The 16,432-nt window shown below is 39.0% G+C and overlaps 1 protein-coding gene across 1 annotated transcript in view; it reads left to right on the top strand.

The window, feature by feature from the left end:
* LOC149425755 (RNA-binding protein MEX3A) overlaps positions 1-14,579 on the top strand; it is a 94,516-nt gene extending 79,937 nt beyond the window's left edge. Inside the window, exon 2 of the mRNA XM_089641611.1 lies at positions 6,702-14,579. Within this exon, the coding sequence (XP_089497737.1) occupies positions 6,702-7,603 (902 nt within the window). The 3' untranslated portion in view covers positions 7,604-14,579. The remainder of the gene's footprint in view (positions 1-6,701) is intronic.
* Positions 14,580-16,432: the final 1,853 nt, after the last annotated feature.

Genomic DNA, 16,432 nt, shown 5'->3' with positions numbered 1-16,432 from the left:
GCGTTAACGTTGTTAAAACAAAAAACTTGTTATTCGTTTGTTTAATGTATGTTTGGTGGTGGTATTAAAATGTATTTATTAATAAATTAAGGGGCGAAGAAGTAAACGAACGTGTCAAATGTCATCAATCTAACCTCATTTTTTATGTATAAAGACTAAAATATACATTTAAATTGTTCGTAAGATTTTTAAATCATTTCGACAACTCAATTTCGATGGCGATTATTTGTGTCTAATGGTTAAACTTGTGGAGATTACCGTTCTTTGCTTTTTAAAGCCCTCAATAATGAATCTTTATAACTTCAAAAGCTCGCTTATCTGAAACAGCATTATAATAAAGACTTGGAAAAACAACGTTAGCTCCGAAAACATTTATTCCGACCGATAAATCTGCTGCATTCCGAGGGGCCTTATTCAAATTCTTTCTTCAAACGAATGATATTATTTTTTCCTTTCAAATTCCTCAAGCGAAACGGTTAGTAAATCTCCGGGGAAAATTCTCCCATTCGATTTGAAAAACTTTCATAACCTGTCACACTTTAAGACTCGGCAAACCGACCCGCCGAGCGCTGTCAAATTTATTTGTGTTACTTTTCATTTTCTGAAGCATTTACAGGTAAAAACACTCGAGGCTGCCAGGGTAGAGCTACACGCTGCGTAATTCACGTGAACCCATGTTCGCCGAGCCGGGTTTACAGTTTCGTTCAGTTCGCGTTCGGCTCGGCTCGGAAAACTTCGGCGGCCTTCGGGCTTCCCACGTGCTGTAGTAGTAGGCTACGCTGGCGGGGGTGTGGGCTGCTAACCCTCTCCACGGCTCTCCCGACGTTCGTTGTCCCATTAACCGTGCCGAGGATATTGCCGCCAGTAGACGGGGCTCTATATACCACACTGGCTATGTTGTATTATGTACTCACTACTCGTGTAAGGGTTGGTACGCCTCTGCCCGCGGTAGCTTGTACCGCTTCGAGGCCACCGCACACTGTCGCACAGCGCACGTAGCGTTTATTCCTTATCACTCCACGAAGAAGCCGCCTTAAGATACATTCGAAAGGTTATTTATTTTGACGAAGAATGTTTCTAATACCATTTGACAACTTGTTAATAAGATAAATCAACAATCTTCAAGGCTCTGTAAGCTCTCGGTGTAATTGTTGGGAAGAAGCGATGATCGTGTGTTCTACTTCTGACCCAATAAAGTATCGGAAAATGAAAACAAATTCGTCTTACTTTCTTTCTCAGATCCTCGGCCATTGGGGAGGTTTGGGCGGTTTGACGGTCCTGACGATAGATTCCGACACTTCCCTGATGATTTTTTTTTATTTATTTTTTTATTTTTTTTATAGTGAATACCTCACAAGAGTCCCAACTGCTCCCGTCTGGAGCCAGTGAGACTATGGCATCCCCAATTGGGGGATGTTGTGAGGCTGAAGGTAAGTGGGGAAGGGAAAGAGGAAGGTGGGGAAGTACCTGGCTATTCAGATCTAGTCACTAAACACGGCTAAAGCCATTTGGAGCAACGTTTCAATTCTGAATGGTGGTCTTACACCAGGGCGATACTGGTAGTATCTTCTACTCTGGAACGTGCCGCAAATATACTATATATTATTTTAATTAATTAATTATGAAATAACACAAATTAATCAAATAAAATTTATTTGCGCACGCCGGGTTCGAACCCGCGACCTTCGGAATGGCAGTCCAATGCGTTACCACTGGACTATGCCGGCCGTCAATGATTAATCTGATGTAATGATAAATTACATTTTTCCGCCCCCCTGACTCGTAAAAGTTATGGGAACAATTTTATTATTCCTTTCAAAATAGATGGAAATTCAAATTATAAATTAATCTTTGAAGTTTTCAGGTTTAATAATACATTATTATTACATAATTCCAACTAGTTTTCCATTACATCAATTATATTTATAATTCGATTAATTTGAAACCAAATTATTTGTAATTCCGGGTAAACACGGGATTGCAGGCCTTAAAAATGAATTAACAGGTTACCTAATAAACTTTAGTAAATTATTTATTTTTCGGAATAACTTTATTGAGTAAAACCTCAAATTGTAATATTTAATTATTGAAGACAATATTAGCGATTTCTAAACGAAAATCTGAAACAGAAAAATCAGAAAAGGATACGGTCACATCTAGGACTAGAGCTCAGTTGGTAGAGCCGTGTCCCGGAAAGTCAAGGGTCCTAGATGTGACCGTATCCTTTTCTGATTTTTCTGTTTCAGATTTTCGTTTAGAAATCGCTAATATTGTCTTCAATAATTAAATTTAGTAAATTACGAATACATTACCATGATGTCGGAACACGTATTCACGAAAATTCATAAAAAATTAAGTAATTTACTAAAACTTTTTCAGGAAACCTGTTAATTCGTAAGGCCTGCAATCCCGTTTTCAACCAAATTACGAATAATTTGAGTAGTAAAACCATGTTTAATACGTTCGTCGGAACCTTTAGGAACAATTATTAGTTTAAAAAATAATCCATCATTTTAAAATTAAACTCCCTTTTTGTGCATGTTAAAAAACATGTAATATTAAGCACATTTAAAAGCTGAAACTTCCGTAACAATTCTTTTCGCATTTATTTAAACACAATGGCATTTAAACGTCGAGGCTTATTATATTTTCGTTCGATTCAATCCGATATTCCGGCAGCGCTAAATAAAAAACCTTATGTAGATTAGGAAATATTCAATTAGCCTAAATACTCGTATATCGACTCAACAACTGTTGTGTGCCGTTGCGTGTGTCGACAAGCAGTCTACCGGCCTATTCGGTCGCGGTCGGGGCAGGCGGTCTGACGGTCTAACAGTCTGACAGTCTGACGAAGGGTGAACAGTCAACCCCTGTACTGAAATGTATTCAACTTCTCTACACTTAACCCCTTGTCGTTTGTAGGTTTTGTCATGCTAATTCCGCTAACGGTTTTTAACGATTTCTTGAAGAACAACACATGTATTCCTCAAGGGGATGAATTCCCATCTTTGCTCTCGGCTTTCTTTCCCTCGGTATTTACTTTATTCTCATACACAGCATTGTACATATACCGTCTAATAAATTCCAAATCTACAACATTCTTTATTCTATATTACTTTTTGCTTCACTCGTCAAAGTCTATTCGTATTTTATATTCGTTTTAGACATTTAGATACTACCTAGCTTCGTTAATCGTTTAGATTCGTGTGTAATATACTTAATAATAAAAAAATTAAATAAAAAACTTTACCAAATGTCAAAAGCAATCGATAGGTGGTAGGCAGTAGGCAGTAGGCATGTGTGCCCAACTTTGCCGAACCCGAAAGACCGAGTAACGAATACTTGGCGAAAGTATTATATGCGATTTGGTTCCCTACGTTCTGCCCAACCAATATAATAGACAATAATATCAAGAACAAACGGCGTGAAAATAAAACCTAATGACTAGGAAATTAGTGCGTATAATTTTGATGGAATTACGAAAAAGAAGATTTATGGAAAATAATTGTACGCATTTTCATGTTATTTTGCGTTCTCGTTACGAATGGATTGGTTCCAACATTTTCGTTCTCCAAAAAATGATTGCGCCGAATCCGATAGCATGTTGGATTGAAAAGTCTGTAGCAGTCGGGCTGGTTGAGTTCGATTCTTATAGCGGGTTCCACTAATTCACCCCTCTACAGACAGTCTGTAATAGATTAGTGAAAAGGCCTAGAGCTTGCACATAGTTTCCCGGTATTAATGAATCTCTAATCTAATTAAAAATTCCGAAGGTGCACCTTATTAGGAATATAAAAGTTCCCAATAGCAAGTTAAGTAGATAGTACCTATATTATCTACTTGTGCTGTGTGAGTGAACACTGGTCACTGGTCAATCCCAGTGAAGTGTGTGGTGTTTATTAGTCGGTGGTTTGGTGTCGCTATATATACTTGTATGGACGCCGACGTCCGCGCTCCGCGACGCCGTAGCGCCGTAGCGCCGTAGCCGGGCGGTGTTGCCGGATTTTTGCCGCATTGGGACGCAGACCGCCGCCCACACCTCTCTCCCTCACACCCTCCGGCGTTGCTATGGCTACCCCTCGCCACCCCTGACGACTGTGTGCCATTTTCCTGCTTTCCTAAGCTCGATGCCTCGTTCGGAAGCCGTCAAACACCACGCAAAGCTCTTTGCAACTTGTAAAAAAGGCCAGTCTCATATTTTCACTTGTATAACAGAAACTCTTGAAGATAAGAACTTTTTGTGATGGGGTCTCGCTTGATACCCATTTTTCGATGATATTGGGGATAGGGTCGTATTTTGAGTTAGACTATCTGTATTGGTCTCGTGTGACAAGACTCTAGTGTAGAAATGTCAATTTGGCGCATGGGGAACACTAGCTTGTAGAAATATTGGCTTAACAGAAGTGGCTCACAAGAAGTGTTACGAGAACTTTTAAGAAACCAATCTCTAAAAAGCGCTTAAAACAAGACTGCTGAAACACAAAACTGTCGCAATATCATTTCACCCACTTATAAAATGAGCCACTTATATAAATATACCATTTAAGATCATCGAGACTTTGAAATTATCGTTTTTGTATTCGCCTAATTCTGAAACCATAGTTTTCTAATATTTTGCTTCTTCGATTTCGTTTCAAACATTTTCTTATATTCGTTGTCTAAACTAGAATAACAATAATTACACATTTTCTAAAGTAAAAGTTGCTGCGTATCTCCTTTTACATCTTTAATTAAGGGAGGCGAAACGGAAACTTATCTACTCGTGCGTTTTCGGTAATAGTTTTTATTTACCTATTATCTAGCTGTTCTAGGGTTTGAATCGCTTTACCTTATTTTATGATCTACTATCATAATAAGATTTTATACGAGTGGCATTTACAGCAGTTTGTTCCAAATTAATACCACACATTTCAATTAACGAATAAAAATACATCTTTATCATGAAAAAAATCAACGGTAGTATTTTTATAAAAATATTCTCTAAAGGTGTTCCTGATAAATAATTTCTTACTGATTCTTATCTTAGAACAAACCACACTGTGAATTCTTTAGTAAGGGGATTGTATCGATTGTCCTTGATTCACGAGATTGTTTCGTTTTCTTTATTTTATCTTAAACTTGGTATCGAGATTAACTAAGGTACAACTAACATGCATTATTTAGGTACGCCGTCTTCATAAACATTAATGAACTTATTAGGTACCTTATGAAAAAGAAAATAATACACACATTTATCTAACATAGACACTTAGGCAACAGCTTAGTATAAATACTCATAGTTAGTTCACAAAACATGAATACTTATTTACAGATAATTCATTCACACGCTAATCTGAAACTCCACAACGATGCACTGTTTTTGTACTAAAAAAATAAGCAATAATGAAAGGTTTTATTTTCGGATCAATGACCATACGCTACTTGATTATGAGAGACTTTTGTTTCATAAACTGATGGCTCCGTTGTAACTGTTTTTGTTGAAGTTAAAAATGAGTTATCAGCGGTATGCCTCGACATACGGTAAGTCGATCTAGGAAAAGGCAGAGTAGAATATCGACCATTTTTGAAAAACGTCCAGGGTAATGACGTTGTTTACGTTCAACATTTAAATGTACTTCACACATATAAGTGGGAGTTAATAGGTGCAGTTTTACATTGGTATTTTGATATCAAAATTATAAGATCGTGCTTATAAATTATTAATTTATTTATTTTTCGTTCATTATAAATTATAAGTAATCATATGTTGATAGGATTTTCATTATCATTTAGAGAATTTCTTCCGGAAGGTTTATATATATATATATAATCCATGCATATTATATTTATATAGAGTATAGAAATGACGATTGTACACACGGAATCATGATTTTTACGGGCACAATGCCCGGCCATAAAAATCATTAATTCCTTAATTAATAGAATTCGATTTAGACCATTAAAATTTGGGTTGAAACTGATTAATTTAATTTTTTTCTTAAAAAAAAAAAAAATCGGAAAAAAATCTTTTCAACAAGAAAATTATTTTTCAAGGGAGCATCACAAAAGCATTCTTCGATGAAAGAATTTTGAACACTGGCTCGCTTTTTGAATTATTCTTCGTCCCGGCGCGTGTACGGCGATGTGTACGGCGATGTGTACGGCGATGTGTACGGCGATGTGTACGGCGATGTGTCTTAAAATCAAACGACACCGTCCCGGCGGGTTAGCCAGCCACTACCACTGATGCTGAGCCGCCCTAGTGTGAAATCCCCATTCAGAAATGATCATAATTTTTTATCAATACCGACTAATAATGTCATTTTTTTAATTCATAAAATTATAATAGAAATATGCTTTATATTCACGGCCACTTATAGATTTCATAGTCAACTAATTGCGCTTTAATTTATTCGGAGGGGCTACGCGAGCCTCGAATAATGTAAGCAAAATGTACGCAGTATTCGACCCCGCACCCGCCCTCCCGGGCCGTTCTCAGGCGTTCTGCGCCGCATTTACCGTAGCGACCAACTTCTCTACATACGTGGTCTATCGGTTACCTATTTACCCTCTGGTAGGCGTCTGCTTTTCACTCGGTACGGTTATTCAGTTAACGGCAAACTTATGCTTTTAAATAGAAAAGATTTTTACTTTGAATGTCTACGAAACTATTTTAATTAGCTCCCAATTAATGTTTTGTTTTTATTTCTTTTTGTCCGCAGGTTGCAAAATCAAGGCTTTACGCGCAAAGACCAACACATACATCAAGACCCCCGTGCGCGGCGAGGAGCCAGTGTTCGTGGTGACCGGCAGAAAGGAGGACGTCGCCCGCGCCAAGAGAGAGATCCTGTCCGCCGCGGAGCACTTTAGTCAGATCCGGGCCTCCCGCAGGTCCTCTGCCGGGGCCCCGCCCGGGCCTCCCGCCGCGGCGCCCGGACACGTCACCTCACAGGTACGCGTGCCCTACCGCGTCGTCGGGCTCGTGGTCGGCCCCAAGGGTGCCACCATCAAGCGCATTCAACACCAGACCCATACCTACATCGTCACTCCCAGCAGGGACAAGGAGCCGGTCTTCGAAGTCACTGGCCTGCCCGAGAGTGTCGAGGCCGCTCGCAAGGAGATCGAGGCGCACATCGCCGTCAGGACGGGAGCCAGTGGGTCTGGCAGCACCACGGGCACGGAGGAACCGTCCCTCCTCCAAGGACTCTGCAGGAACAACGGACTGGGAGCCTTCCTCGGCCGTCTGGAGACAGCTCCCGCCGCGCAGTCCTGCTCGTCGGGAGCCTTCTCCTCTTCAGGGTCCGTGTCCTCCGGGTCGGGGTCCTGCGCCCCGGGGCTAGCCAGCATCTGGTCGCCGGCCGAGCGCGAGCGCGACGAGGGCTTGGGGGAGTCCCCGAGCTTCGAGAGCCCCGCGGGCGTGTGGGCCTTCCCGGGCACGCGGCCCTCTCCGTCGGGCTCCCCGCGCGGCTGCGCCATGTGCGCTGAGCGCGCCGTCACGGCCGCGCTGGTCCCCTGCGGCCACAACCTCTTCTGCCTGGAGTGCGCGCGCCGCCTCGCCGCCTCGTCCCGCCCCTGCCCCGCTTGCTGCACTCCCGCAGCCTCTGCTATCCGCATCCTCTCCTAAGCAACCACTCACTCCCACCTCCCCTCACCAACCCACCCTTCTCCCGACGAACCGATCGCTCTCCTTTTGGTATTTTCAATATTATATTACGACTACTTATTTTGAAAGTATTTTTTATCATTTGTTTTTTGTTTCGTTTCCTTTTTTATATAATTCGCCGTGATTCTCTAAGGCTGATCGATATGGCAATTCTCTTGAATTATTTAAATAAAAAGAAAAAACCAATAATATAATATAATGAAAATATAAACAATAATATATTGATGATATTGTAAAAAAATATTAATATTAAAAAAAAAGTTTATGGGCCGCTTAAGGACGGCTAAGATATATGATGCGGAGGTCGGACGCCATTTTGAGTATATAATTATATATTTAATGATTAAACAATAGAAGAAACAAAAGATAATAATTGATACATATCCCTAATTGTTAGTTGTGTATGGAGCGAGCGATGCGAGGGGGGTTCGCCTCGTCAGTATAGCTGGGTCTCAGTCTAGCTCCGGCTCAGCTGGGTCTCAGTCCAGCTCCGGCTCGGCTGGGTCAGTAGCTGGGTCTCAGTCTAGTTCCGGCTCAGCTGGGTCTCAGTCCAGCTCCGGCTCGGCTGGGTCAGTAGCTGGGTCTCAGTCTAGTTCCGGCTCAGCTGGGTCTCAGTCCAGCTCCGGCTCGGCTGGGTCTCAGTCCAGTTCTAGCTCAGTCCTGGACAAAGGCAACCCCGTCAGGTTGTGTGGGGCGTCCGACCACCCGAACAGTTGTTGCATTCTCTCTATTCTATATTATTAATATTTTAATTGATTGTAGTTTGTATTTTTCATCAGTTATCATTATTATTAGTCATTTAGAGGTTTGTTCGCAGATTTTGTCATTTTATTATATTATAATGTTTAAGTTATTATTGCATAAATATAATTTTATTTTTTTACGTAATTTTTTCACGAAAATGTTGTAACTCAATTAATTTAGTACAAGGTGGGTGGACTCACCCAGACCATTTTATGTATTGTTTAATGAATAATAATTGTTTCTCTTAGCTTAGTTAGATTTATATTATAATAGTGATTTATATTCGATTAAATGGAAAATATTTTAAAAGTGTACCCTTAGCCAAATGACGGGCGAATATAACGATGATTAATTATTATTTTGTAATGTTTTATATGAAAGTTTTGATTGACTTTGAATGGAGATATTCCTACGAGTTGACGAGTGAGTTGAGTGAGTGAGTGAGTGAAATAGAAGAGTGCACAGTACACGTGTCTGCGAAATCTCGCTCAACTAAATTACCATTAACTACCACCTACATTATTCTGTTGCCCGCGTCCGTTGACTCAAGTTTGAGAACCGCCGACTTAGAACTATTTGCTACCAAATATTGTCAAAATAAACGTTTTTGTAATAATTTATCTTTTTCCTTTGTTTTTTTTTTTTATTTTTATATTGATTTCCTATATATTTTATATAAAGATTTCGAGCGTAATAATAATAATTCACATATTTATTGTAAGAATTAGGTGTTGTTGAGATCTCATTTGTTTTGTTCACATTGAGTCCTTTTATGACATGTTTATATTTAGCACAAAAGACGACTTCATTTTGAATATACTGAAAGTAATTTAAGATTATTTACACGTAAATATTACACGATAGGTTTACATACGGAAAAGATGCATATGCGTTTTATATTTTGTCGAGAAATTAAAAATTTAACGTTTAAAAAATATATTCTTACTTAAAATACTCAACTATGTGTATCGTCATACGGCCTGCTCATAGTAGTAGGGCGGCTCGTTTTATTACACCCTAAAGTATATAATATTCTTAGACCTATTGAAACGTGCTTAGTAAGTAATAACTATTCGTAATATATAACAATTGGACGTTTGTATTTTTGTAATTTAATAAACAATACGGATATTAAGTAGACTAGTATTACTTATGTAGCGTAGTCGTAGACACTAATAGCTCCTGGCGACATTCGACAGTGCGCGTCGCGTGTCAGTGACGTGTCAGTGTCAGAGGCCGGGTATACCTACTTCCACAGGCCGCTACAGCATCATGCCAATGCCGCAACCACCCAACCACCCAACCACCCAACCCACCACCCACTCACTCTTTAAACGACTGATATTGTTAATACCTTCATTTTATGGACTAACTTACTTCCTTTGGGTTGTGTTCATTTACCGTCAGTATTCTTGTCCATTGCCATTTCTTCCTTAGCGGAATAATCTCCCACCACCGGCTTCTCGCAGATGGAATGTTTGTTTGAAGCGTCTTGTTGGATATCCTAGGATATCTGGTCTCCGGGTAATATTCTGTCGCCAAACGACCCGTGTTCAACACTTTATGTTGTGTTTGTGTAATGATCGTCTTACCGGGATGTGAAGCGTCCAGCTGGCGCGGCGTCTTCAGTGCCGCTGAAGAACTGCGTACGTGTTGAAGATAGGAGTAGGAACAATGAATCGGATAGTCTAATTATTGTAGGACCATCAGAGAATGATGCTAAACCAAGGAAGGATTAAGGAAATGCTTGTTAGTGAATTGTAGACAAGTCGATATCACCCGGTAAGGAGACGCACGCGCGGCCTAACCCAGTATCGCTCGTAATAGGCAGAGACATATTTTCAAGAAAATATAATGTTGTAATCGTTTTTGGATTTTATTACTGCGGAATACTACCGATAAAATATTTGGATAACATAGTGAAAATATATTATATGTAGATCGTAAGCATATTGGATGATTAGTTTTGTAGATTCCAGTATACTCTAGGAAAGGTGTCCGGGGAGGGGAGGGTGCGGTAGGTGGAGGCAGGAGGCAGGAGGCGGGGGCTGAACTAAGCAATAATATTTTTTACGGGAACTGTCCTTTAATGGAGTTACTTGCCCGACCCTCCTCTTCTCCACCCGAAGGTTCTTTATTCATACTTTACCATTTACCTAAGTAGCGTATTGAGAAAAAATATATTGATAGTCGCGTAAATAAAATATACAATTTTTGAGCGAAAGTTATTACGGATCAGAAATTATTAATAAAAGTCAAAATTGTCGAGAAATCGATGTTTATTTATCTTTGTATAACATTATTGAAATGTTCTTACGTACGAGTAGATGTGATGTTGATAGTGAGGGACTTTTGGGACTGAAATCTGTTTAACTCGCTGTTGGATGACCATGTTGTACCACGAGGCGGCAGACGGCATTCCATCGGGTATTGCTGACAATATCAAGTCACTCGAGGATCTGCGGAGCACCACACCTTGTCACTCGCTGTCTAGCCGTGTAACAGTCCAACCGTAGGTCAGAGCAGCACCAAGCAAACTGCTACACAAAAAACAACACCGTGCGCACTTTCCAACTATACGCCGTAAGGACGAATCTTCCATTTGCTTTGGTAACATTCCCGCTTCGGGTATGGATTAATTGTATTAAAATGAATGTCTAAATGTTTAATAAAATTGGCGAAATTCGTCGGCATTGTCTTTGTCATCATATCAAAGCTTTACTGTGATTAGAAAGACTGAATATAAAGAAAGTATAGTTGGAAAGCGCTTACGACCGGAATGAAATTACTACCGGACCAACGTGGCAGCCCTGTGGAACTCTCCCGTTGCATTCTCGTTTGGCTTTGGTTTCTCGATTAGATTTTCTTATTATTTGTTTATCAAGGCGAATTTTTGCAATTGTTTGAAAATCATTAGTTTCTCATATCTTTAACTTTCAACACTGTACCTTTGTTATTTGACATTAATTGTGCCATTTAAATTACGATGCATTTTAATATTAATTTAATATTAATTGTTTCGTTTTAAAAAGATTTATTTTATAGGCATTGCATTTCTCCGGGATTAAGCCCATTTCTTTCGTAAATAATATTGCTCCTGTATTTAAGGTTTCTTTCTAAAAAATCTGTGTAAAATATCTGTATTTTTGATACGTTAACGGATAAGCCGCTTGTGTATGAAGCTTTTTCAAAGTTATTACATTGTTACACAAGAATTTTGTACTTCGTAACGAACAATTAATATTCGCAGTAACAGGGTTATTTTCGTATTGAAAAGGCACTAAAAGCAATGCAGACAAACCCGTTAGTGATCACGTTCAATTTGAAACATTTATATTAATTATTGTAATACGTAGTAGGCGGTCGCCACAGCCAACAGCTGGAAGGCCAGTATTTTGTTACTTTTATGTTTAAATTTGTCTTTTTGTATTATAATATTTAAGTCAGCATTTAAACTCTTAGGAATGCCATGTTAAGCAGAATGTATAATTAGGTTATAGACTCAAATAATGATCCTGTGAACATGCTCAAAATTAACCTAGTCTTCAAGTAAGAGGTTCGGTTCGGTTCTATAGAGAAATTCAGTAAGCAATGGTGAACGCCCCCAGTGGGTCTTGTGAATGAACTTAGTGTCCATAGGAACTTAAAATTAGGTGACGCATTCGGTGGGTCTAGGCTAGTAACTAGAACTGCCGCGGAGGCGCAAGCAATGGCAGTCACTCCCAGTGGACTTTGAAACAAACTTAATATTAGGTGAGGCATTCGGCGGGACTCGGCCAGTAACTAGAACTGCCGCGGAGGCGCAAGCAATGGCAGTCACTCTCAGTGGACTTTGAAACAAACTTAATATTAGGTGAGGCATTCGGCGGGACTCGGCCAGTAACTAGAACTGCCGCGGAGGCGCAAGCAATGGCAGTCACTCCCAGTGGACTTTGAAACAAACTTAATATTAGGTGACGCATTCGGCGGGACTCGGCCAGTAACATAACTACTGCAGCAGGGAACTGCGTCGGGACGGGGTGGCCTCTCCATTCTCCAACCAATCTCAGCAAGTTGCCCAACATATACCCAACTATAATGAATAGATCACACGCCGCTGTTATACGAGTAGATCCCTTCATTGCGGCAGCGATCTCAAAACATAAACAGACCGGTTTATTTTACTATTCATATTATTATATAAAAGTTGTTGTCATTTTCAAATTCTATAATTCTACAGATCTCGTGCAGTTAGAGCTTTCTCGGGTTGATTACTTCCCTGGTAAATCGAGGTACTGATCGTCGTATTGTATGCTAACGGAACCACCCTCCAACATAGAAGGACCGTGGTGAACTGATGGAATTCAATAATTAATCTACTGTTTGGGATCATTTATGGTAATACATCGATTTTTATATTGCTATCATAGAAAATATGGGACTCTCGATTCTAAAAAAACATTAATTGCGCATTTTTTATACAAAAAGGAGTAAGATTAAAAATATTTAATGTGTAAAGTTAAAAGTTTAAAATTAAACCCTGGTGCCAAAATTACAATGAAAGTTACTAATTTTCGAACGTCGATCAGTTTTGCGAGCCATCTCCGAGCGGTGGAATCGTTCTGTCATAATATTAGGATTATCAGGAGATGGCTGGATAGCTGAAGAAGCTAAAGAAGCTAAAGAACAGGTAGATGTGAAGTGGCTATGGCTCGAGGGAGTGTGTTGGCTAGATGTGATGTGGTCGATGGTTGTTGCCTTCTGAGTTTGTCTACTGTAGCCCGAAGTGTGTCCCACTTCTCGCTCCCGCCTGCGCAGGCAGGTATCCGGTGTCGAGTTTCCGATATTAAAGTAAAAGTATTTATACTTTGACCGCGGTATTCAATGGAGTAAAGAAAGGAGTGAGTAGCGATCCCCTAATTCAATAAGCGAGCTAAATTATCCACATATATTTTCATAATGCGAATGTTTTTAATGGGCGTCAAGATAATCTTTATCACTCGGAGAGTAATTGATATAAAAATTATAACCATAAAGTAGTAATGTTTCTTAAGGTTTAAAACTAAAAGTATTTTATCGTCATCCAATAATGTAATTGAGAAATAAACCGAATACCTCTATTTATTTTCGAGTTATCACTGAGAAGTAAATCATTTATTCTTAACCGGTTATTTGAATTAAAACCATACGCGACATGTACTTAATATTTGATAGCTCAATCTGGAAGTCTCGTGTTCGGGACGAAGCGAGGCGAGGCGAGGCGAGGCGAGGCGCGGGGTTGATACACGTGATTGATCTTTGACAGTAAAGCAAATTGTAAAGTTGATTATTTTTTTGAGGAACTTTAGGTATAGGCAGAGAAATGATGAGAAGTCGCACCCTACCGCCCCCCGCCCCCCGCCCGCAAATGTTTTAGTACTGCACTGCATACCTCTGCGGCACCGATAATTACGTAATAGTGGATTCATTGGTTGGAGTGTCAACTGAACTGAAATCAATATCAAATTTATTCCTATTGTGTTACGATTGATTTTTAATATTTAATTTTTCAAATTACATAATCTAATTTTATATTGACACCTAAAATGTTTAAGAATAATTATATCGATTTTTTTCAAAATCATGTATACATTCCAACACAATTAAAAATTGCTTGGAATTTTATTTGAACTGTAAAAAAAATAGTTGAGAAATATAGAAATGAAATTGAACGTTTCTTTCAGTTCAGAGAACGAGCGTAGAAAGAACGGTAGTATAATAAAAGGGCATCATGCTTAGTGAAATGAAGTTAAAGAGAAACGAAGGAAAGGCCCGTGGGCTATAGGAAATCCATAATTAGTGAATGTTTGAGAAGCAAAGAGAGTGCCGGTGGTACTAGGTACTAGGTACTAGACACTAGGCAATAGGTGTAGCACAGGCTCTATGGAAGGTTGGCCACTTGGGAAGTTATATGCTTTGAAACTCACTGTATTTCACCTTTCATTAAAATGTATACGTAATCTTAAGGGTTTTTTTTACTATATGTTTGTTCTCATCATTATATTCTGTTTGATTATCAAGTGAGTTTTATTCTGTACCAAGAGATATTCCAAGGATTTTTAAATCGAAATTACCTGTAGTGACCCAATGTTGCATGATCGTTACAAATTAATATTTATATATTATATATGATTTAAGAATTGGTTTATCGAAATAAAATTATATAACAAATTTATTAAGTATATTTTATTGTTGTTTATTTGTCTTCTGCAGTATAATGTATGTAATCTGGTGTCAGTTTCGAAGTGTGACTATGTGGAAGTCGTTGGCGACCTGTGGTGCCACGAACTTGTAGCAAATTGAATCTACTGATATGCAATTACTTGTAAGCCTATAAGCACTTGTTTGGCTCTATACTCAACAAACGTTTGTTTCTGTACATATTCCAATGCTGAAGGAATCCCCTTGAGCTGGTCACGTGTTATGATACATCTCCCACCTCCCACCGTGTCCGCATTCGCACTTTACGCAAGCATGTTATTATTATTAATATAATGGTTTGCTATTACTCTAATGTTAGCATATTGTAAAATCGTTAATAATTCAAAGTTAAATATTTGGTACGAAATATTTTACGCATCTCATTACATAATATAATCAGTATTCGATGATTTAAATCGTATTTACTAAATCATATTTTTGTACCTTTAAGAATCTGTCGTTATAGATGTGTACTTGTACCTACCCGTATATTTTTATTCGTAAAATATTCCTAATAGCTTCCATAGAACCGCGTTTTTACGATATTTTATTATTAATATAGGAACGGCATTAAGAGTGCTATCGTTTTATACGTAGGCGTAGATCTCTTTCACTATAGTAAGGACTAAGAAGCGACGTCGCTAGTTAAGCTATTTTATTACATGAGGTGTAGTGTTAATGTCTAAGTGTAAGTTAGCGTTGCTCGTGCGGATCGGGTATCCGTGGGAGATCGGGGGTATAGACGGTGCGGTTGCGGTGCGGTGCGGTAAGATCAGCACTGCAAGCTGTACCAGACCTGACCTGCAGTACACGTACACTGTACCTGTTATATACACTGTGTATCCAGCATTTTGCTTTCAGAGAGAGGGCTCGTTGGTAGCCTCGCGTACCAAACGTTGTTATTAAATTAGACTGTTAATATGGGATTGATATATAAAGAAGGCTGTATAGGATGTGCATAGTGAAATGTACACTAGTATTTATTGATAGATACATAAATGACATAATATACATAAATTAGTCATAATTTTACATGCGATGTGTATTTTGTGAGCTAATCTGAAGGCAACGAATAGCAATGGTGTTTTCTTTCGAAAAATGTATTTATTAGTTGGTTGGGCATACCTCTGACCTTTCTCTCGAGGCATTCCTTCATCTCTCTCTCTCTTTCTCTAAATTAAATGAATACTTCCGACTTGTTCATCACCCTGTAGGTTAAGGCATGGAATGTTTACGTTTCTTACCAAAGGCCAGCAACATACGTGTCACCATAACCTAAATGTTTATCCGACTAATTAATTACTCTAATGTATCTTATATGTTTATTGGTGAATGTTGTAACACCTATTACCTGGGCCAATTTGATGATCGGGTAATCGGGAAAAGCACTTTTTATAACCAAAACGTTCCGACGACGATCTATGAAATTGGTTCAAATATATCGTGTCTGTGTTCTATGTTCTATGTCTGTTATCTCAAATGTATCAGAGAGCGTACACACACCATTACCAGTCACCAGTTACAGCGGCATTGTCAAATGAAAGACTTGAATCTTTAATCTAAATGATCTGATGAAGTAAAGATGTCGTGTGCGCTGTCAGTATTAAAAACAAATTCAAAACATTTCTAATCTTGTCGACAAAGAAACGCGTGTGTATCCGATAGAGCGGATTAATCTTGTACTTTTCAACTTACCTCTCGGATCTGCTCAATCTCCGTCGTCAGAAACTGAGATTAAGTTGTATTACTTTTGATTGAGGAATAAAATGAGTAAGAATACTAGTTATGGCAGCTTGGGCCGAATCTCTTTCGACGATTCTCACTGAG

Source organism: Hesperophylax consimilis, chromosome 2 (genome assembly GCF_061612785.1).
Source record: "Hesperophylax consimilis isolate HC1 chromosome 2, BYU_Hcon_1.0, whole genome shotgun sequence".
In the NCBI taxonomy this organism is placed as follows: Eukaryota; Metazoa; Arthropoda; class Insecta; order Trichoptera; family Limnephilidae; genus Hesperophylax; species Hesperophylax consimilis.
This window is presented reverse-complemented; position numbering and strand designations above follow the sequence as displayed.